The sequence below is a fragment of the Schistocerca piceifrons genome, chromosome 1 (assembly GCF_021461385.2).
Source record: "Schistocerca piceifrons isolate TAMUIC-IGC-003096 chromosome 1, iqSchPice1.1, whole genome shotgun sequence".
NCBI lineage: Eukaryota > Metazoa > Arthropoda > Insecta > Orthoptera > Acrididae > Schistocerca > Schistocerca piceifrons.
This window is the reverse complement of record NC_060138.1, coordinates 1170488422-1170507634: the sequence shown is the minus strand read 5'-3', so window position 1 is coordinate 1170507634 and position 19213 is coordinate 1170488422. Positions and strand designations below refer to the sequence as shown.

The 19213-nt window shown below is 45.1% G+C and overlaps 1 protein-coding gene across 1 annotated transcript in view; it reads left to right on the top strand.

Moving 5' to 3' along the window:
* Positions 1-10669, top strand: part of LOC124778919 — a 91913-nt gene extending 81244 nt beyond the window's left edge. Inside the window, exon 2 of the mRNA XM_047253675.1 lies at positions 10336-10669. Within this exon, the coding sequence (XP_047109631.1) occupies positions 10336-10669 (334 nt within the window). The remainder of the gene's footprint in view (positions 1-10335) is intronic.
* Positions 10670-19213: the final 8544 nt, after the last annotated feature.

The following is a 19213-nucleotide window of genomic DNA, read 5'->3' as shown; positions in this document are numbered from 1 at the left end:
GTGTTCAGAAGGCTTCGGCAGAGAGGCCTTTACTGTTGGAGACTTGCTGTCTTTTTACTTCTAGCGTGTCTTCGCAGAAGGGAACGTCTGGAGTGGATCCGGCCACGTGCCACCTGGACGATCGAACAGTGGTCCAATGTTCTTTTCACAGTTGAGTCCCGATTTGGTCTGGAGAGTGATTCACTATGGATTCTCATCTGGAGGGCGCGTGGAACACGATTTCGGAACCGAAGCATCATGGAAAGAGACTGATATTGAGGAGGTGGGCAGGGATTATGCTGACCACTCGTAACGCCTTATCATGAAATTGTACGGGTGAATCAGTAAGATTTAACTGCTGCCAGGTACCGTGACGAGATCTTGGGACAACATATGTGGTCTCTGCGAGCTGGTGTGGGCCCAGACTTCGTATTGATGGACGATAATGCTCGACCTCATAGATCATGGGTGGTTGATGTTTTTTTGGAAACAGAAGATACTGCACGCATGACGTGGCCTTCTCGCTCTCCCGATTTGAATTCCATAGAGCATGTCTGGGATGCACTAGGGAGACGGGCTGCAGCACGTCAACATCCACCAACCACTCCCCAAGACTCGTCAGCAGCTCTGCAGGAAGAATGGGCGTCATTGCCTCAGCAAGAGATCGACAACATTATTCACAGCATGCCTGCATTGCTGCCAGGGTAGATCACAGCCCACTGCTGTGACATTAATCAGTCGTCAGAATGTGTGTGTAATTTGTTGGAAAAACACGAAGAATATTTTTGTCTACCGTTAGGCATGTTGCTATTGATTACGTTCTGTATTCCTTCTTTCTACTTTCCTGTCACCTATTTATACTGTTTTGTGGTAAAATAAACGCAACCTTGCAAAATTTCCGTTTGTTGCTTTAACTTTGCAAACCAGTGTAGTAGATGAGCTTTGCTATTTTGGTAGAAAAGTAACTGATAAGGGCTGAAGTAGAGAGGATATAAAATGTATAAAATGTATAAAATGTAGACTAGTAATGGCAAGAAAAGCAATTCTGAGGAAGAGACATGTGTTAACATCCAATACAGATATAAGTTTTGGGAAGACTTTTCCGAAAGTATTTCTACAGAGTGTAATCATACATTGAATCCTAACATGGACGATAAATCATTTACACAAAAAGACAATAAAAGCTTTTGACATGAGGTGCTACAGAAGCACTCTGAGGATTAAACAGGCAGATCAAATAACTAATGAGGAAGTACCGAATAGAGCAGGGACGAAAAGAAATTTGTGGCACAACCTGATTTGAGAAGGGATTGATTGATAGGACACATTCTGGGACTTCAAGAGATCACTGATTTAGTATTCGAGGAAAGTACGGGGAAGGGGGATAGAAACTGCAAACGGAGAGCAAGGATGAATATTTCAGTGAACTGAGAATTGTTTGTGATACCACATAGCATGCAGATAACCAACAAGATCGCCCCATAGTAGCAGCCAAAATCTAGTGAAATGAGACTTTTTTTCTGCTCTGGCATGAAATGATATATAGATGACTAATGAGACTGCCCCACGTTGGGAGCCAACAATTAAGTGACGTCAGTAACTAAATAAAGTCAAACACAAAAATTTATGATATTAAAGGATTGATAAGCGAATGGAATAGACTGTTTAGATAAATAAAACATGAAATGACTGCATTTTATTCAATAATTTTTCATCTGGATCTACATCTGCATCGTACTCCGCAAGCCACCTAATGCTGTGTGGCGGAGGGTACTTTCGGTACCGCTATCTGATCTCTCCAACCTTGTTCCACATGCGGATAGCGCGTGGGGAGAATGATAGTCGGTAAGCCTCTGTATTGGCTCTAATATCTCGAAACTTCTCCTCGTGGTCAATACGCGAGATGTATGTGGGGGGAAGTAATAGGTTGTCTGACTCCTGCTGAAAAGCGCTGTCCCGACATTTCAATAGTAAATCTCTCTGTGATGCACAACGGCTCTCTTGTAACGTCTGACAGTGGAGTTCATTTAGCATCTCCGTAACGCTCTCTCGCCAGCTAAACGATCCCGTGACGAAAAACGCCACACTTTGTCGGATCTTCTCTATCTCCTCTATCAGTCCTACCTGATAGGGATCCCAGACACATGAACAATACTCAAGAATCGGGTGAACAAGCGCCTTATAAGCCACTTCTTTCGTGGATGAGTTACATTTCCTTAAGATTCTTCTGGTGAATCTGAGTCTGGTATCTGCTTTTTCCACTATCTGTTTCATATGGTCATTCCACTTAAGGTCGCTCTGGACAGTTCGGACAGATATTTTAAGGCAGACGCTGTCACCAACTGTTGTCATCAATAATGTAGCTACACAGTAGTGGATTAGTTTTCCCATGTATGCGCAATATGTTACATTTACTTACGTTCAGGGTCAACTGCCAGAGCCTGCAGTATTCATCAATTCTCTTCAGATCGCTTTGCAAATTCTTAGTATCTTCTGACTTTGCTACTTTGGTATAGACAACTGCTTCATCGGCAGATAGCCTTAAAGAGCATTCGACGCTTTCCACTAGAAACTCTACTGGCCAATAAAATTGCTACACCACGAAGATGACGAGCCACAGACGCGAATTTTAACCGACAGGAAGAAGATGCCGTGATATGTAAATGATTAACTTTTCAGAGCATTCACACAAGGTTGGCGCTGCTGGCGACACCTACAACGTGCTGACATGAGGAAAGTTTCCAACCGATTTCTCATACACAAACAGCAGTTGAGCGGCGTTGCCTGGTGAAACGTTGTTGTGATGCCTCGTGTAAGGAGAAGAAATGCGTACCATCACGTTTCAGACTTTGATAAACGTCGGATTGTAGCCAATCGCGATTGCGGTTTATCGTATCACGACATTGCTGCTCGCATTGGTCGAGATCCAATGACTGTTAGCAGAATATGGAATCGGTGGGTTCAGGAGGGTAATACGGAACGCCGTGCTGGATCCCAACGGCCTCGTATCACTAGCAGTCGAGATGACAGGCATCTTATTCGCATGGCTGTAGCGGATGGTGCAGCCACGTCTCGATCCCTGAGTCAACAGATGGGGACGTTTGCAAGACAACAACCATCTGTACGGACAGTTAGACGACGTGGCTGCGGTTTTGGGTACGGTTACCCTTGACGCTGCATCACAGACAGGAGCACCTGCGATGGTGTACTCAACGACGAACCTGGGTGCACGAATGGCAAATCGTCATTTTTTCGGATGAATCCAGGTTCTGTTTACAGCATCATGATAGTCGCATCCGTGTTTGGCGACACCGCGGTGAACGCACATTGGAAGCGTGTATTCGTCATCGCCATACTGGCGTATCATCCGACGTGATGGTATGGGGTGCCATTGGTTAGACGTCTCTGTCACCTCTTGTTCGCATTGACGGCACTTTGAACAGTGGACGTTACATTTCAGATGTGTTACGACGCGTGGCTCTACCCTACATTCGATCCCTGCGAAACCCTACTTTTCAGCAGGATAATGCACGACCGCATGTTGCAGGTCCTGTACGGACCTTTCTGGATACAGAAAATGTTCGACTTCTGCCCTGGCCAGCACATTCTCCAGATCTCTCACCAATTGAAAACGTCTGGTCAATGGTGGCCGAGCAACTGGCTCGTCACAACACGTCAGTTGATGAACTGTGGTATCGTGTTGAAGCTGCATGGACAGCTGTACCTGTACACGCCATCCAAGCTCTGTTTGACTCAATGCCCAGGCGAATCAAGGCCGTTATTACGGCCAGAGGTGATTGTTCTGGGTGCTGATTTCTCAGGATCTATGCACCCAAACTGCGTGAAAATGTAATCACATGCCAGTTCTAGTATAATATATTCGTCCAATGAATACCCCTTTATCATCTGCATTTCTTCTTGGTGTAGCAATTTTGATGGCCAGTAGTGTAAAAGCGCTATACGTTTCGTATGGAAATCGATCAGTCCTTTTCCGCTCTTGTCTGGGGGAAGCGTAAACGTTTGCAGGGCGACTGAAGATTTCTCCTATCTAATGCGTGACGTGTGGATAGCCCTTTCGAGTTCCTCAGGCACAGGCAAAACCTGTGCTGAATACTAGGTCTACGCTAGAATTTCGGTATTGCCCACCGTTGCACTCTCTCTTAAGACCAAATATCTTTTTGCATTAGCTTCAGTTAACTCGCCAATAGAATGTAGCAGAGTGGGGCAATTTCAAGTTGCTACCATTTGTGTATTCGCTGTCATTAGCACTCCGAGAATTTTGTGCTTGTCTTTGATGTTGTAGCAATCACGCTGTGAATTCCTCGTGTTTATAGTTACAGACAATAATACAGATTAGCCGCAGTGGGACATCGGGTGCGGCGGAATCCAAGCCGCCTATTGATCCAATTAACAGATTCCCACGCGGAAACGGATGACAATGAGTGTCGGCGCTACATCATCTGGTGACAGCCGCTAACGGCGCAGGGGAGGGTATCCCTCATGTGTCTCGATTCAGCTAGCACATTCAAGATGCAGAGAGTGTCTTTACTGAAACATACAGTGTCGACGGAAAGCGTCGGTTTCTTTCCCGTTTCGAATTTAGTGATTTTAAAGCGGAATTTTACTTGGTCATTAGATAGAGCGTTTCCAAATTAGTCTAGTTTAATTTTCGTTTAATCAGTATGTATTAACTGGAATATTAAAAAAACACGAAGGATAGCCACTAACCCAGCATAGCAAAGTGCAACAAGCCGCTAATCTATCCATGTCAACACCTCAATTCGATCCTTCCTACACATCGCCCCCGCCCCCTTGCTAATCTATCCATGTCAACACCTCAATTCGATCCTTCCTACACATCGCCCCCGCCCCCTTGCAAGTATTTCTTACTCATAACCTTCACATTTCTTAGTACAACGTCTCACCGTGCTCAGCGTTTTTAATACATTACTATCTTGCAGTTACTCAGATGCTACGGCTGTCCCCGCAAAATCCATAACATATTACAATTTTGTCATATGATGACATGATGGAGACAAATGTTGATGGTGTTAGGACAGCAACCAGCCACAAATTTACCGGTTTCGAATCGTTGTGATTCATCATCAAACGGTTTACACGCTTTCTTTATGACATTTGGTGTGTCTTTATAGATTAATTGTCGTGAAACGTCGGTTTCGAGTGTTTGTTTTCATAACATTCGTCCAACCGATGTAAATGCATTCCCACTGCATCCTCGTTGTTGCACACGTAATTAGTTCTCACTGTACACTTTAAATTTGTGGCTGCTTGCTGTCCTAACACCTTCAACATAACATATTAGTCATCTGTACGAAGGTGTTTCAGTATTCCACGCAGCTCTTCCTTTAGCACAGCCAAATTAACATTCCACTTCTTATGGTATAGCCAGGTGATTTTTATATTTCTGTGAAACTGTTTCAAGTGATTTTTTTCCCAGTAGTCCTCTTGCTGTCACATTGTGATTCACTTGTGGGAGAAATGATAGCTTCGCCTGGACGCCATGTTTATCTCTTTGTCTAACATTACAGTTCGCCCATTTTCCGTTTGTCCTTACCGATGTCACAAAGTGGTTTTGTAACAGAATATCGAATCGAATATCCAGCGGTCACAGGACCTCCAGGCCACGCGCCGCTTCCAGAATCTGCCTCCATTCCTTTCTGTTTTGTGTTCGCTTCCTTCAGGTGTCTCCAGTCTCCAGGGCTTCCAAGTCCTTCGCCAAGTCATCCATCTAGCGATGCCTCGGTCGTCCTATGCTTTCTTCGTCTATCTTTCTTCTGGCAGACGGGCTACATGGCCTGCCCACTGGATTCTTTTCTCTACAGTCTCTGTAGCATTGCTGGATGTTGCATCATGAGATACATTTCCTCATTCCTCCACTTTCTCCATTGACCTTTATCTACGATCGGACCCCATATCTTCCTGATTACCTCTCTTTCAGATATTAATAGTTTCTCATTTTCGAGTTTAATCATGCACCAGGTTTCAGAACCGTAAACGACTGCTGTGCATATCACTGTGCTATAGATTCTCACCTTTTTATTCGCTGATATTGCTTTTGAGCTCAGCTTCTTCCTGAGGGAATATATGCTTTTCGTTCCCACTGCTATCCTTTCCTTAATGTCAATTTCTATGCTGTTGTTGCTGTTAAACAAAGAACCGAAGTATTTAAACGCGTGAACTCTCTTGAACCTCACGTAGTCTTCCTCAAGAACTCTTGCTGCTCTTGTCTGCTTCCGAATTGCATGAATACCAGTTTGTTTTGACTCATCTTTAGCCCAAACTTCTGTGCAGAGCTGTCCATTTTCTGGTACATTTATTTCAATTCATGGAATGAGTGATGGAGCAGTACTGTATCATCTACATATAAAAGACAACTGAAATTACTATCTGCCTATACTCCAATGAAATGGTTTTGTAGTAGATGCAACCATATTTAAGTTGTTCTTACTATAGAACGCTTTTACCTAAATAACAGAAACCCTGTCTCTATGTCGCCACGCACGTACAACCCTCTCACTAAAATTTAGTTCAGTTTTCAAATAAAATACACATGGGAGGATAGTTCTGTTAATAGGAAACGCTGATCAATAGAGTTACCCTTTTCATAGGATTTGACCGAGTGTTGTGTCTAATGGATAAGTAAATCAGACTATTCAATTCTTTTCCTAAGATATTACCTAGCGGATAGAAAGAAACGCAGTATGAATAGTGCAACGTCCCCTTAGAAAAAATATACATGACTGTCTTAAACCGACACACAATATTTTTAGCGCAACGCAATCTGACTTTTAAAAATCCCTACAATGCCCCTGACTAACATTAACCTATACCTTTCACAAATCACTTACCTCACCAAAAATCTTTGTTACTCGAACTACTGCAATACAGCGAGCGCCACTACTGCCAGCTAAATAAAAGATTCAAACTACTGAAGGCACTAACTACTGATAGGCATAGTTAGCAAATGAAAGATTTTGATAGAGAACAAACAATGTATTTACCTTAATAGTGTTCAAAAGTCATAATATATATAGCAGTTCATGACATCCAGTCTTACAAATTTCAAAACTCTGCCATTTCTCTCTCCACATCCACCACTGCTGGCGGCTCACCTCCAACTACGCAACGCTACGCGCTGTTCACATCCAGCTGCCCAACACTACAATGGCAGACAGCAATGGAAACTAGCCACAGACTGCACACAACACAGCCAGTGATTTTCATACAGAGCGCTACGTAACGTTGCCAATAAGAAAACATAAACACCCTACTTACAATAGTATTATATTGAGGCTAGGACAACTCAGTTCCTGGTGCAGACACTGGAATTTTTTGGCTACTGCACCCTTATACTTACGTTTTTAAAAGAGAAAAAACCCAGCAGATAACTTCAAGGAAGCAAAACGAGCTGTCTTTTTTTAAACCCTCTCAATGTCCTTCAATCCTATCTGCTACAGATCCAGTGCTGCTCCTTAGTACTCCAGAAGAGGATGGACAGTCATAGTGCAGACAGTTTCTTTAGTAGACATATTTACTATGCAGTTGTAATTACAATGTTTCAGGTGCTAACAAAATCGAATGTTTTGCTATGCAACACAATGCGAAACCAAAACTTGCTAGTAACTTAGCGGTGTGTACAAGTTGCCTCTAGCGTGCGGTTCCAAACATTGTAAAGCACACTTGTTAACGAATGATATGGAACTCTATACGGCAGGCCAGTTTTTTCGGAAAACATGTTAAGCTTATTGCCGTCGTATTAAGGGTTGAACTATCTAGGTATTACTTGTCTCGGTGTAGAATGTAAATGTATAATGTCTCACTCTAATAAAAAAAACACAAAAAAAAACGCTGCATCCTTTGGATATATAATATTATACAGCCTTTTCTGCTCACTCTATTGTAGTATTTTAGGCTCTGTATCTCTAAGGCAATGTAAACTATGCAGAATATCTGAAACGTCTATTTATCTTCGATGTCTCCCATGTCCGAAGTATAATCTAGACTAGTCTGTATTGCTATACATCACTGTAGTACCGTATTTTAACATCAGAACACTTACATGCTGCAGGAACCCTACGAAATCTGTTCGACACCTTAGTTATTTTCTTAAGACCTGTGGAATAACAATGTTTGTAGGACCAACCCTAATCTGGTAATATCTCTACATTTGACGATAGAAAATGGTACGGGTGGAATCGATGTAGATGTAGCATTCTCAACAACGACGTTTTTGAGATTCCCTATTCTCGCGCAATTTGTCTGCTACTGATGTGCGGATTAGCCGCGACAGCAGCTAAAACACCTACTTAGGCATCATCATTTGTTGCAGATCGTGGTTGAAGTTTCACATGTGGCTCAACACTTCCTTTTCCTTAAATAACGTAACTATCCGGCGAACGGTCCGGACACTTGGATGATGTCGTCCAGGATAACGAGCAGCACACGTAGCACACGCCCGCTGGGCATTTTGATTACAATAGCCATCCTCAACACGATATCGACTTTTTCCGCAATTGGTAAACGGTTCATTCTAACACGGGTAATGTATCACGAAGCAAATACGGTCCGCACTGATACCACTTACTTATACGTTTGTGACTATTACGGCGCCATCTATCACAAATCGAAAAAAGTGGTCCAACTAAAGCATTCATATTTCTTTACGTACTACACGAATATGTAATAAAAATGGGGGTTCCTATTAAAAAAAAAACGCAGTTTGTATCCGTTTGACCTATGGCAGCGCCATCTAGCATGCCAACCATAGCGCCATCTGGTTTCCCCCTTCAAGCTAGACAAGTTTCGTTCTTTGCAGTTTTTTCGTTTGATGCTTATTTCGTGTATATGAGGACTGTTGAGATTGTCTCCTAAATTATTGATGTCGATTAGAAGTTGGAGAGGGGTTGCGTACTGCCTTGGCGAATGCCACATATCACTTCTGCTTGACTCGTTGGCTTTCTGTCAATCACTACAAACTGTGACCTTTCTGAGATAGCATCACTAATCCAGTCACACGGTTGGGACGATACTCTACACACAAGTAATTTGTTTGGAAGTCGCTTGTGAGGAGCAGCATCAAAAGCCCCTCGGATATCTAGAAATTTGGAATCAATTTGAGATCCCTATCGAAAGCACTCATTATTTCATGTGAATAAAGAGCTTGTTGTGTTTCACAAGAACAGTATTTTCTGAACCAGTGCTGACTAGATATGAACAGATTGTTTTCTTGGAGGTGATTCATGTTGTTGCTGTGGTTTTCAGTCCAGAGACTGGTTTGGAGCAGTCTATCCTGTGCAAAGTTCTTCATCTCCCAATACCTGCTGCAACATACATCTTTCTGAATCCGTTTAGTGTATTCATCTCTTGGTCCCCTCTACGATTTTTACCCTCAACGCAGCCCTCCAATACTATATTGGTGATCCCTTGATGCCTCAGAATGTTGTTGTTGTTGTTATGGTCTTCAGTCCTGAGACTGGTTTGATGCAGTTCTCCATGCTACTCTATCCTGTGCAAGCTGCTTCATCTCCCAATACCTACTGCAACATACATCTTTCTGAATCTGTTTAGTGTATTCATCTCTTGGTCCCCCTCTACGATTTTTACCCTCCACGCTGCCCTCCAATACTAAATTGGTGATCCCTTGATGCCTCAGAATGTTGCTGTTGTTGTTGTTGTTACGGTCTTCAGTCCTGAGACTGGTTTGATGCAGTTCTCCATGCTACTCTATCCTGTGCAAGCTGCTTCATCTCCCTGCACCTACAGCAGCCTACATCCTTCTGAATCTGCTTAGTGTATTCATCTCTTGGTCTCCCTCTACGATATTTACTCTCCACGCTGCCCTCCGATACTAAATTGGTGATCCCTTGACGCCTCAGAACATGTCCTACCAACCGATCCCTTCTTCTAGTCAAGTTGTGCCAGAAATTCCTCTTCTCCCCAATTCTATTCAGTACCTCCTTATTAGTTATGTGATCTACCCATCTAATCTTCAGCATCCTTCTGTAGCACCACATTTCGAAAGCTTCTATTCTCTTCTTGTCCAAACTATTTATCGTCCATGTTTCACTTCCATACATGGCTACACTCCATACAAATACTTTCAGAAACGACTTCCTGACCCTTAAATCTATACTCGATGTTATCAAATTTCTCTTGTCAGAAACGCTTTCCTTGGCATTGCCAGTATGCATTTTATATCCTCTCTACTTCGACCTTCATCAGTAATTTTGCTCCCTAAATAGCCAAACTCATTTACTACTTCAAGCGTCTCATTTCCTAATCTAATTCCCGCAGCATCACCTGATTTAATAATTCATAGCGGTCGAATACTTGCAGACTTGCTGGTGTTGCAGTAGCTGACCAGTCCGTGGATGAGGCGCAGTGCGAGACATGCCGCTACCGCTGCAGTCGCACACGTAGCGAAGACAGCGCCCCTCGCGGCGGTGACGGGAACCAGCGCATCAAGCGCACTGTGCGACGTCTCCACCGGCGCATCGACTACCTCCTCGGCGACATCCGCCGTCTCCGCCGCCGCCTCAGGAACATGCACCGCCTCCGCCAACGGCTTCAGATCATCCGCAGCGAACAACGCTACTGGCGCCAACACCACTGGCGCCAGCGCCAGCGCTGGCGGGAGAATCAGATGCGGGGTTGGCGCTGGGAGGAGTAGGGACAGTGGCTTAACGGGAGTTGCAGGAGATGAGGGTATCTCACTTTAGGGTACCAATTTCATTATTTTCCATAAATATTATCTGTCTCATCTGTGCACAATATAAGAAATTCGAGTGCATACATATTCACTCCTTACTAACCAAATTATAGCAGAAGACCGTTTTGTATCTACATGTTCAATTAAAGTGACACACCACAAAACAAGAATTGATGCATTTGAGATGTTCTGGTATGATTAAGGCGTTTTAGGCAGCCAACAGTAAGTGGGAGGACTGGTAAATCCTTTATACACTATCTGAACAAAAGTATCTCAACACCAATATGTAATGCAGAATCTGCCCTACACATCAGGAGATGCGCACTTGCCGTTGTAAAAGGATGCAGGGAGGGAGTATTGTATTGGAAATATAAAAACATTGGCAGCAGAATGGATCAATCTGGGGAGCTTAGAGGGTTTTTACATTTTACATGGGCTGGTCACTGGATGAATAACAAATCCATCAGGGACATCTCAACCATTCTAAAGCCATGCGTGTTGAGCTGAGAATATAAATGTGAAGTGCATACACAGAGGAACAATCAAAACTAAACTAATACCAGGCAGGCAGGGACCACCGAGCATCGCAGAGGATGGTTGTAAAAAATCGCATGATGTCAGAGGAAGAAATCACTTGACAGTTCCATAGAGTGCTGCAGCCGTTCAGGTAGCGCAATGACTGTATGTAAGGGGTTAAAGGGATTGTGTACAATGGTCGGATAGCACTTCATGAGTCATATATTTCTGTAGTAAATGCTAAATGATACTAGAGGTGGCGTAAAAAGCACCGCCACTGGACAGTGGATGACTGGAAACGTGTGAATTGAAGCCTTGTGAAAATCTAATGTAAGCATTTTTGACTTGACCAATGCACGAAGAATGTTACCTCCCATTGTAGCATCAGTAGTGAAGTACGTTGGAACTGCCGGTATGGCAAGTTTCGTGGTTACGCTGTGGTGCCCTCATTTCGTTTGGGAGAATGTTTAAATGCAGGAGAATATGGACACATTTTACATCACTGCATACTGTGTATAGTAGAGAAACAGTACAGAAACGATAGTAGGGGGACCAGGAGAGAATTACCCCCTGACGTCATCCAAGATGGCTGCCGTGATATCAGCTGATGACGCGATTATGCCGGCCGTTGTGGCCGAGCGGTTCTAGGCGCTTCAGTCTGGAACCGCGCGACCGCGACGACCGCCGGTTCAAATCCTGCCTCTGGCATGGATGTGTATGATGTCCTTTGGTTAGTTAGGTTTAAGTAGTTCTAAGTTCTAGGGGACTGATGACCTCAGATGTTAAGTCCCATAGTGCTCAGAGCCATTTGAACCATTTTTGATGACGCGATTGACGTCATCCAAGATGGCTGCTGTGGCGTCAGCTGATGACGTGAGTACCGTTATACAAGATGGCAGGAAAGTGCCAAGCCCCCCCCCCCTCCCCCCTATGCAGGAAGTTTGAATTTTGGTGGGAAAATGAATTTCGGAGGGAAGATAGGTCCATTGGATTACCTCTACTAACCTAAGAAAATGGCAGGAAAAAAAGGAGCACTCGGGCTACCTCCACTAACCTAAGTCGCCCGACCGCTACCTCTTCCTAGGAACTGGGCGGAAAAAGGACTCGGCCTGTGCTGGACATAAGTCTTTATTTCCAATCTTTATTTAAACAATTAGAGGCACTACCACCATCAAGAGTGTTCGCCATAGGGTCCTGGCGTATCATCCTCTGGGAAAATGGGTGGGAATTTCGAAATTTGGAGGGTATTTTGCTCTAAGAGCTTACTCCTGCAGCTGAGGGGAGTATGGCAGAAATTTCGAATTTTGGAGGGAATTTTGCTCTAAAAGCTTACTCCTACATCTCAGGGGAGTTAGTATGGTGTTGCTCCCACTAGAGACTGCTCATGATGTCATTCATTTCGAACTTAATTTGTTTAAATTTATTTGCATTTGTATAAATTTGTTTAAATTTGTATAAATTTATTATCTACCTATAGCGGTAGTGGCTTAGTTTGGTGTTACCACCACAAGAGGCTGGGATATCAGTGCTTCTTGAACTGTTGGTGCCAGACGTGGGGAGCTTTAATAGCTGTATTCCATGCACTCATACAGCCAAGGAGTGCATCCACAGCTCACTGCATGAGGAATGGAAGCGATCATTAAAGCTTGAACATATGAAGAGGGGGAATACAGTCCTGCAAACAAATGCTTTGCATTAAAGATGCATTACACTATGCATAGAAACATCTGTCTCAGCTCCCATCACGTAAGAGACGACTGCCTCCGATCACTCAGACCAAAGAACTAACCTAGTTCTCGAGTTCACCGCTAGAGGGCATCGTGATCGTTCAGTTCAGTCCATAGAAGTACAGGATCATGATGACGTCATGTGTTTTTTGTCAGCTGCACGTGTGCCCCAGCATCCTCATCCATCCCCTCCCCCCTAGTGGTCTGGAAAATGAAATTGGCGTAAAAAGGAATCAGCCTGTTCTGGGCTGTTGGAGAGAGGAAGGAGTGTACTTTATTTTCTGAACAATTTATTTAGGGACAGATTTCATGTAGTTTATCTATTACGCTGATACTCACCCTGACTTGCTTGGGGATTTTCTCTGCCTCGTGATGACTGGGTGTTGCGTGATGTCCTTCGGTTAGTTAAGTTTAAGTAGTTCTAAGCTCTAGGGGACTGATGACCATAGCTGTTAAGTCCCATAGTGCTCAGAGCCATTTGAACCATTTTTTTTACTTGCTTGGGGTCATACTATACAGTTTACAGACCTGGAAACTACTCGTAAGCAATTCATTACACTGATGTGCAGAGATGCAAACAACTCGTAAATTATGTGATCGGAAGCTTTCCCGGCGTATGTGTTGTTTCCAGGGCTCTCGGGTGTCCATCCGGATGCGATCGTTGAAGTCCCACAATATTTCGGCGAATAACCTTTCCGCCATCGTCAGATGGTTCTGATGCAATGGTCTGTCTGCTCGTTGTCGGTGTTATTTATGTCCGTCAGTCGGGCTTCGATTCCCTGCGTCGCGCCGGGTAGTGGAAGATGCAGAATCCCGTGGAGTGTCCTCTGCGGCCGTCGTAGAAGGGTCTTGTGTCCGCTTGTGGCGTGACTCCTTGATGGAGTTAAGCAATGGTTGCCATGCCTTGCTTAGTTGAAAACCTGTGTCTCAGTTTATGAGATTGTCCATTACCCGAATTTCAAGCCTCCTTGAAGATGCTGCCCCAGTAGAAACTGGTAGGGGCCAGAATCGTGGTCTCTTCGTATTTCGCGTTGTGTCCAGTTTCCAAGCAGTGTTCTGCCAGTGCCGATTTGATGGGAATGTGAAGAAGCAGTCAGCCGAACAATTTCCAAAGGAGGGAATAATGAACCAGTGCAAACACACGTCCATATTGAGTCTTCTCAAATTTCTACTTGATCACGAAAGCTGTCCGATACATACTATGTATTAGTTCGCTATTCGGCCGTCTAGAGGACTACATGGTTAAGTCAACTACATTCCTGCATTGCAACAGACATCTCCACTCGGACAGCTCAGTATTCCACGTAAAATCCATACCTTCCAAACGACTGGATATAGTCATTTCCTTTGCACATGTTCGAACACAAACACATACTTTATAAGCCTGATGCTCAAGGCGAACTTATCATACATCCCCTACTACTAAGTATAATACTTCGTCAGTAACTGATTGCAGGCAATGCGAAATAATACTGACCGAAAATCAACGACGGGTGGACTTGTCTCAAATGTTTTCTTGCAAGTGGTACCACTGTGTCCTAGAAAGAGAGGCGTAATCGTCTTACAAACAGCGACATGTTACTGGTGCGTACAAGTAAGTATCCACTTTATAAATCGAGGTATGGCATTACTCACTGAATGAAGTGGTTTATTCCAGACAAATACCATGTCACTAAATATAAGCGTTGATCGCCAGATTTTAAGAAGAGATGGGGCCCCTCCACGCCCGCACCAACGTGGTGACCAAACCAAAAGTTCTACTGTCACCTCCGTAAACATGTTAGTTATCTAGTAAGTGGATCACACGATGCTGGGCTGTGATGTTATGCGTGCGTCTGGGTAAGACTACTCATTAACACGGTCCTTCAGGTGATAGATAGTGGACGAAACGCGAGTGAGGGTAGCGATTTGAAGAGCAGAGGGAAAAAAGTGCCATGGCTCGTGCCGTGGGAAAAAACCTCTGCGACAGTGGGATGGGTAGTAAGAGCAGTAGTGTCTTACTAGCTGCGGCAGTTCATGCAAGGCTGGATTTGTTAGTATGGGTATCATGCATCATTACCGTGACAAGCGATGGCGACGTATCCCAGTTGCTGCAGCCGCTACATTCCTGGAACAATCAAGATCGTTATACAGTAGTGGGAGATCGGCCATAGATCATCTCACTGTGTGGGGGATGTGTGGAGCTTGTCTGCATGCAGTGTACGGTACGGCTTCCCTGCGTGGTGCCAGTTATTCGGCAGTGTATTCCAGCTGGATATCCAGTAATGGCGTCTGATTAACAGGGGCTCGCCTGTACCGTTACGTTTGCGTATGCTTGGCCATAGATGTTAGGTCCTTACAAGCATGTCTTTTGGTCTTTTATGTTTCCATCTATGGTTGTGGTCGTAGTTCTCCAGATTCAGAATAAACGGGTTCTGCGAATATCTGGAGTTTCTGTATAGTCTTGTGGTGAGATTGTGGATTACCTCCGTGAGAGTCTCAAGTCGGTATTCCCGGTGAAGGTCTGCGATGCGTGTCTATCGTGGAGCATTGCTTATGATTTTGAGTACTTTGTTTTGTATGAGCTGCAGACGGCGCAGGCTTGTAGGCGCAGCGTATCCCCAGACAGGAGCTGCGTACGTCATCAGGGGTCGGATAAGTGTCATGTACATGGACCTCGACACCCTTCTGTTCAGTGTGCCACGCCTGTTGAGCATAGGGTAGAGCTGTTTGAGCCTCGCGCTAGCTCGGTTGGTCATGTGTTGTATGTGGTCCCCGCAGAGTAATTTCCGGTCCAGCCAGACACCGAGGTATTTGACTTTCTCACGGAAACGTATTGGGCGTGCATGTAGAGTTATTGGTCTGCAGTAGCGGTGTTTGCGCAGTTGCTTCGGTCTTCTAGTGAACGGAACGGCTTCGCACTTGTCGACATTTACTCTAACACGCCATTTCTCCAACCAAGGCTCAGCCACTCTGTGTGCAATCTGTAGGCGTGGCGTAATGTTTGATGGTTTCCAATCTTGCGCAAGGATGGCTGTGTCATCCGCGTAGATTGCCATCGTTGTGTTGTGTGTCGTTGGGAGATCGTTTATGTAGAGGTTAAACAGTAGGGGCCCTAGGATGCTTCCTTGGGGTACTCCCGCGTGTATACCGTGTCGTGTTGATTGTTTTCCCTGCACGTCAGTGTTGAAACTCCTGTCTGTGAGGTATGAGTGTATTAGACGCACCAGCCCGTCGGGGAATCCCGCGTCGCTGAGTTTGCGAATGAGGCCGTTGTGCCATAGACGGTCGAAAGCCTTTTCGATGTCCAGGAACACCGCCCCTGTAGCTTTGTTTATGTTGAAGCCATATGTTATACGTTCAACGACCCGTAAGAGTTGTTGTGTTGTGGAGTGGTGATTCCTGAAGCCGAATTGCTCCGGTCTCAGGATGTCATTTGTTATGCAGTGCCTAGTGATGCGTTTGAGAATCACCTTCTCAACAATCTTACTGAGCGAGCTCAGAAGGCTGGTGGTTCGGTAATTTTGTGGGAGGGAGTGGTCTTTCCCCGGCTTCCTGAACATCAGGACCTTGGCCGTCTTCCAAAAGGCGGGGAAGTGTTGGTGTTTTAGTATGGCATTCGTTATGTGTGTTAGGTACTCAGTTGCTTTATCCGTGAACTCCTGGAGGACACGGTTTTGAATGCCATCATGACCAGGGCCTTTCCTAGCAGCGGAATGCATTATAGCCCAGGAGACTTCGGCTGTGCTAGCATGTCGAATGTCGTCGCGCGATGGTTGGGCTAGAATGCGTGTAACCTCTTGGTCAGTAGCAAGTGTGAACACTGGGTCTGATGGTACCAGGTTCGGTGTGAATGACGCTGCGAGTGTGCGGGCCATTAGTTCTGCTTTCTCTTACGCTGAGAATGCAGGTCCGTCAGGCCCTTGAAGCGTTGGGGTGTATATTTTCTCCTTGGTGAAGTGTCGGGCTAGTTGCCACACGCCAGGTCTTGCGGTGTCCAGCCCTTCGAGTTTTTGGTTCCACTGTTGTGTTCTGTGTGTTTGTATTTTATCGTGTATGATGCCCTGTAGCCTGTTAATGTGCCGTTTGAAGTACTGACGCCTGGTGCGCTGCCATTGTCTCCTGAGGCGATTCCTCCATTGAGATTAGGCCCAGGATTTCCTGGGGCAGGGCCGCACTGTGTTGGTGTGAGGTGCGATCAGGTATGGTGCCCGCCATTGCGTCCTGGACGGCGTTAATGAGGGTTTCTACTGCCTCGTCAATTCGTGCTGTTTCATTAATTTCGTGTATGGGTGGGATGTGGCTGTCGAGCGTTTCCTTGAACAATGTCCAATTCGCACGCCCGTAGTCAAACATCTTGCGTTGTTCCATGTGCTGCAGTGTTTCCTCAATGTATAGTATTACAGGTTGGTGGTTTGAGGGCAGATCGTTTTCAACGGCAACGTTGAGTGTCGATGTAATGCCCTTGATGAGGGCCATGTCTATCACGTCTGGCCTGTGTCCCCTCTGATAGGGAATGTGCGTCGGTTCAGTAGGCGCTAGTATAATGTAGTTTCTGCCTAGTGAATGTTCGTACAGTTTCTTGCCGTTGGGATTTCGTATGCGTGAATTCCATTCTGAGTGTTTTGCGTTCAGATCTCCAGCGACTATTACTCGCGGTGAAATGTTGAGTAGTGTGTGATGATATCGCGTGTTGAAATGCCAACAGGGCTGTTGTATACCGATATCAGCGTGGTGTAGGCTCCGTTGAACTTGACTCTGACGGCCGTAGCCTCGATTTTTTCCAGTTCTGGGAGCTCTATGTTTGCGTGCTCAATGTCTTTGTGTATGACGATTGCAGTTCCACCTGCCACGGCGTCGCCCGGTCGGTCGGTACGATAGACGCAGTAGCCAGGAAAGTTTAATTGTTTGTGTGGTTTAAGCTTAGTCTCGCTCAGTAGCGCGACAAGGATTCCCTTGCGCTCCATGAACTCGGCAAATTCTGCCCTTTTGTTGTGGATCGAGTCTGCGTTTCAGAACAGGATCTGTGATAGTGTGTGTGCAGGTTTGCGTTATGGGCCGGGTGTGGTATATTATTCACGTAAGAGTGTGAAAGTGTTGTGATGGCAGTGTGTATGACAGCCCAGTATTGCCCGGGTTCGGCGCTCATGAGCTGGGTGATGAGTGTAGTGACGGCCGTCAGCACCTTGGTAAGGATTTGAACGGTCGTGTGTCGAGGGAATAGTGTTTCCAGTATTCCCCCAGGTGATGTGTTGGTGTTGGGTGTGGCAGCCTGAGGTGCTGTTGTGGAGTTAGCGGCCGCTTGTGCGGGTATTGGTGTGTTGTTAGGAGTGGTATTTGTGTTTATGTTTTGTGACAGAGGTTGTGGCACCTGTGTTACTTCTGTGGTGAGGGGGATGGTAGTGTTACAGTCTCGGTGTCTTGTTGACTGTTTTCCTGTGTGTTGTTCATCTGTTGTTGCTGGGTGGCCTGTTGTGTCTTCATGTTCCCCACCCTGTGTTTACGTGTACGTCTATTCCTCCTCTGGGCTTGGCGTTCTGGGGGCTCTTGTGTGGATGTGTTTTCCTGTCGCTCGATATTTCTTCAGTATTTGTAACACATTCTGTCTCGATGCCATGTCAGAGGTTTGGTGATGTATGGACTGGGTTATAGGTGATGTTTGATTGAGAAGGATCACAAACAGTAGTAGATGATGTGCTGATTGATGTCGTAAGAAATTTACACTAGCTTTTCAGACCTCTAGTGCTACACTTTCGGTATAAATGCTGTCTGGGTTTTGGAATTAAGTCTTTCCATTCAAGCACATATCTGCATTGGATCCTATGCAGAAGTCCTTTAATGATTACAGGCACTAATGAATCATATTTCTGGCACTCTCATATTTATAAATGAGGCCCGTTTCTCTAACCTATCTGCTACAGTAAAATTCCAACCTCATTTTAGGTAGTCCCTATGTATCCTGCAACTGCCCCCTCAGACTCTGCGCTACCATCCCTGCAGCTTTGCGCATGTGATCGTTCCAATGTAAGTTGGAACTTAGTAGAAGTTGGAGAAAACTATATCTACCACCTTCTGCATCCCATGTAGAAACAGGCAAAGCTGCGGTACTGCAATAGGACTGTGTTTTGAGCATTCGATGGAAACAGGAACTGGGAGAAGGATGAGGATTTTTGCTACTGCACTGTGGTGCCTCCCCAAACTACATATAAGTACTACAGATCTGCATCCATCAGGGCCCATTCACATCTATCATCCAGACATGCTATCTTCGTTATTCTGTACC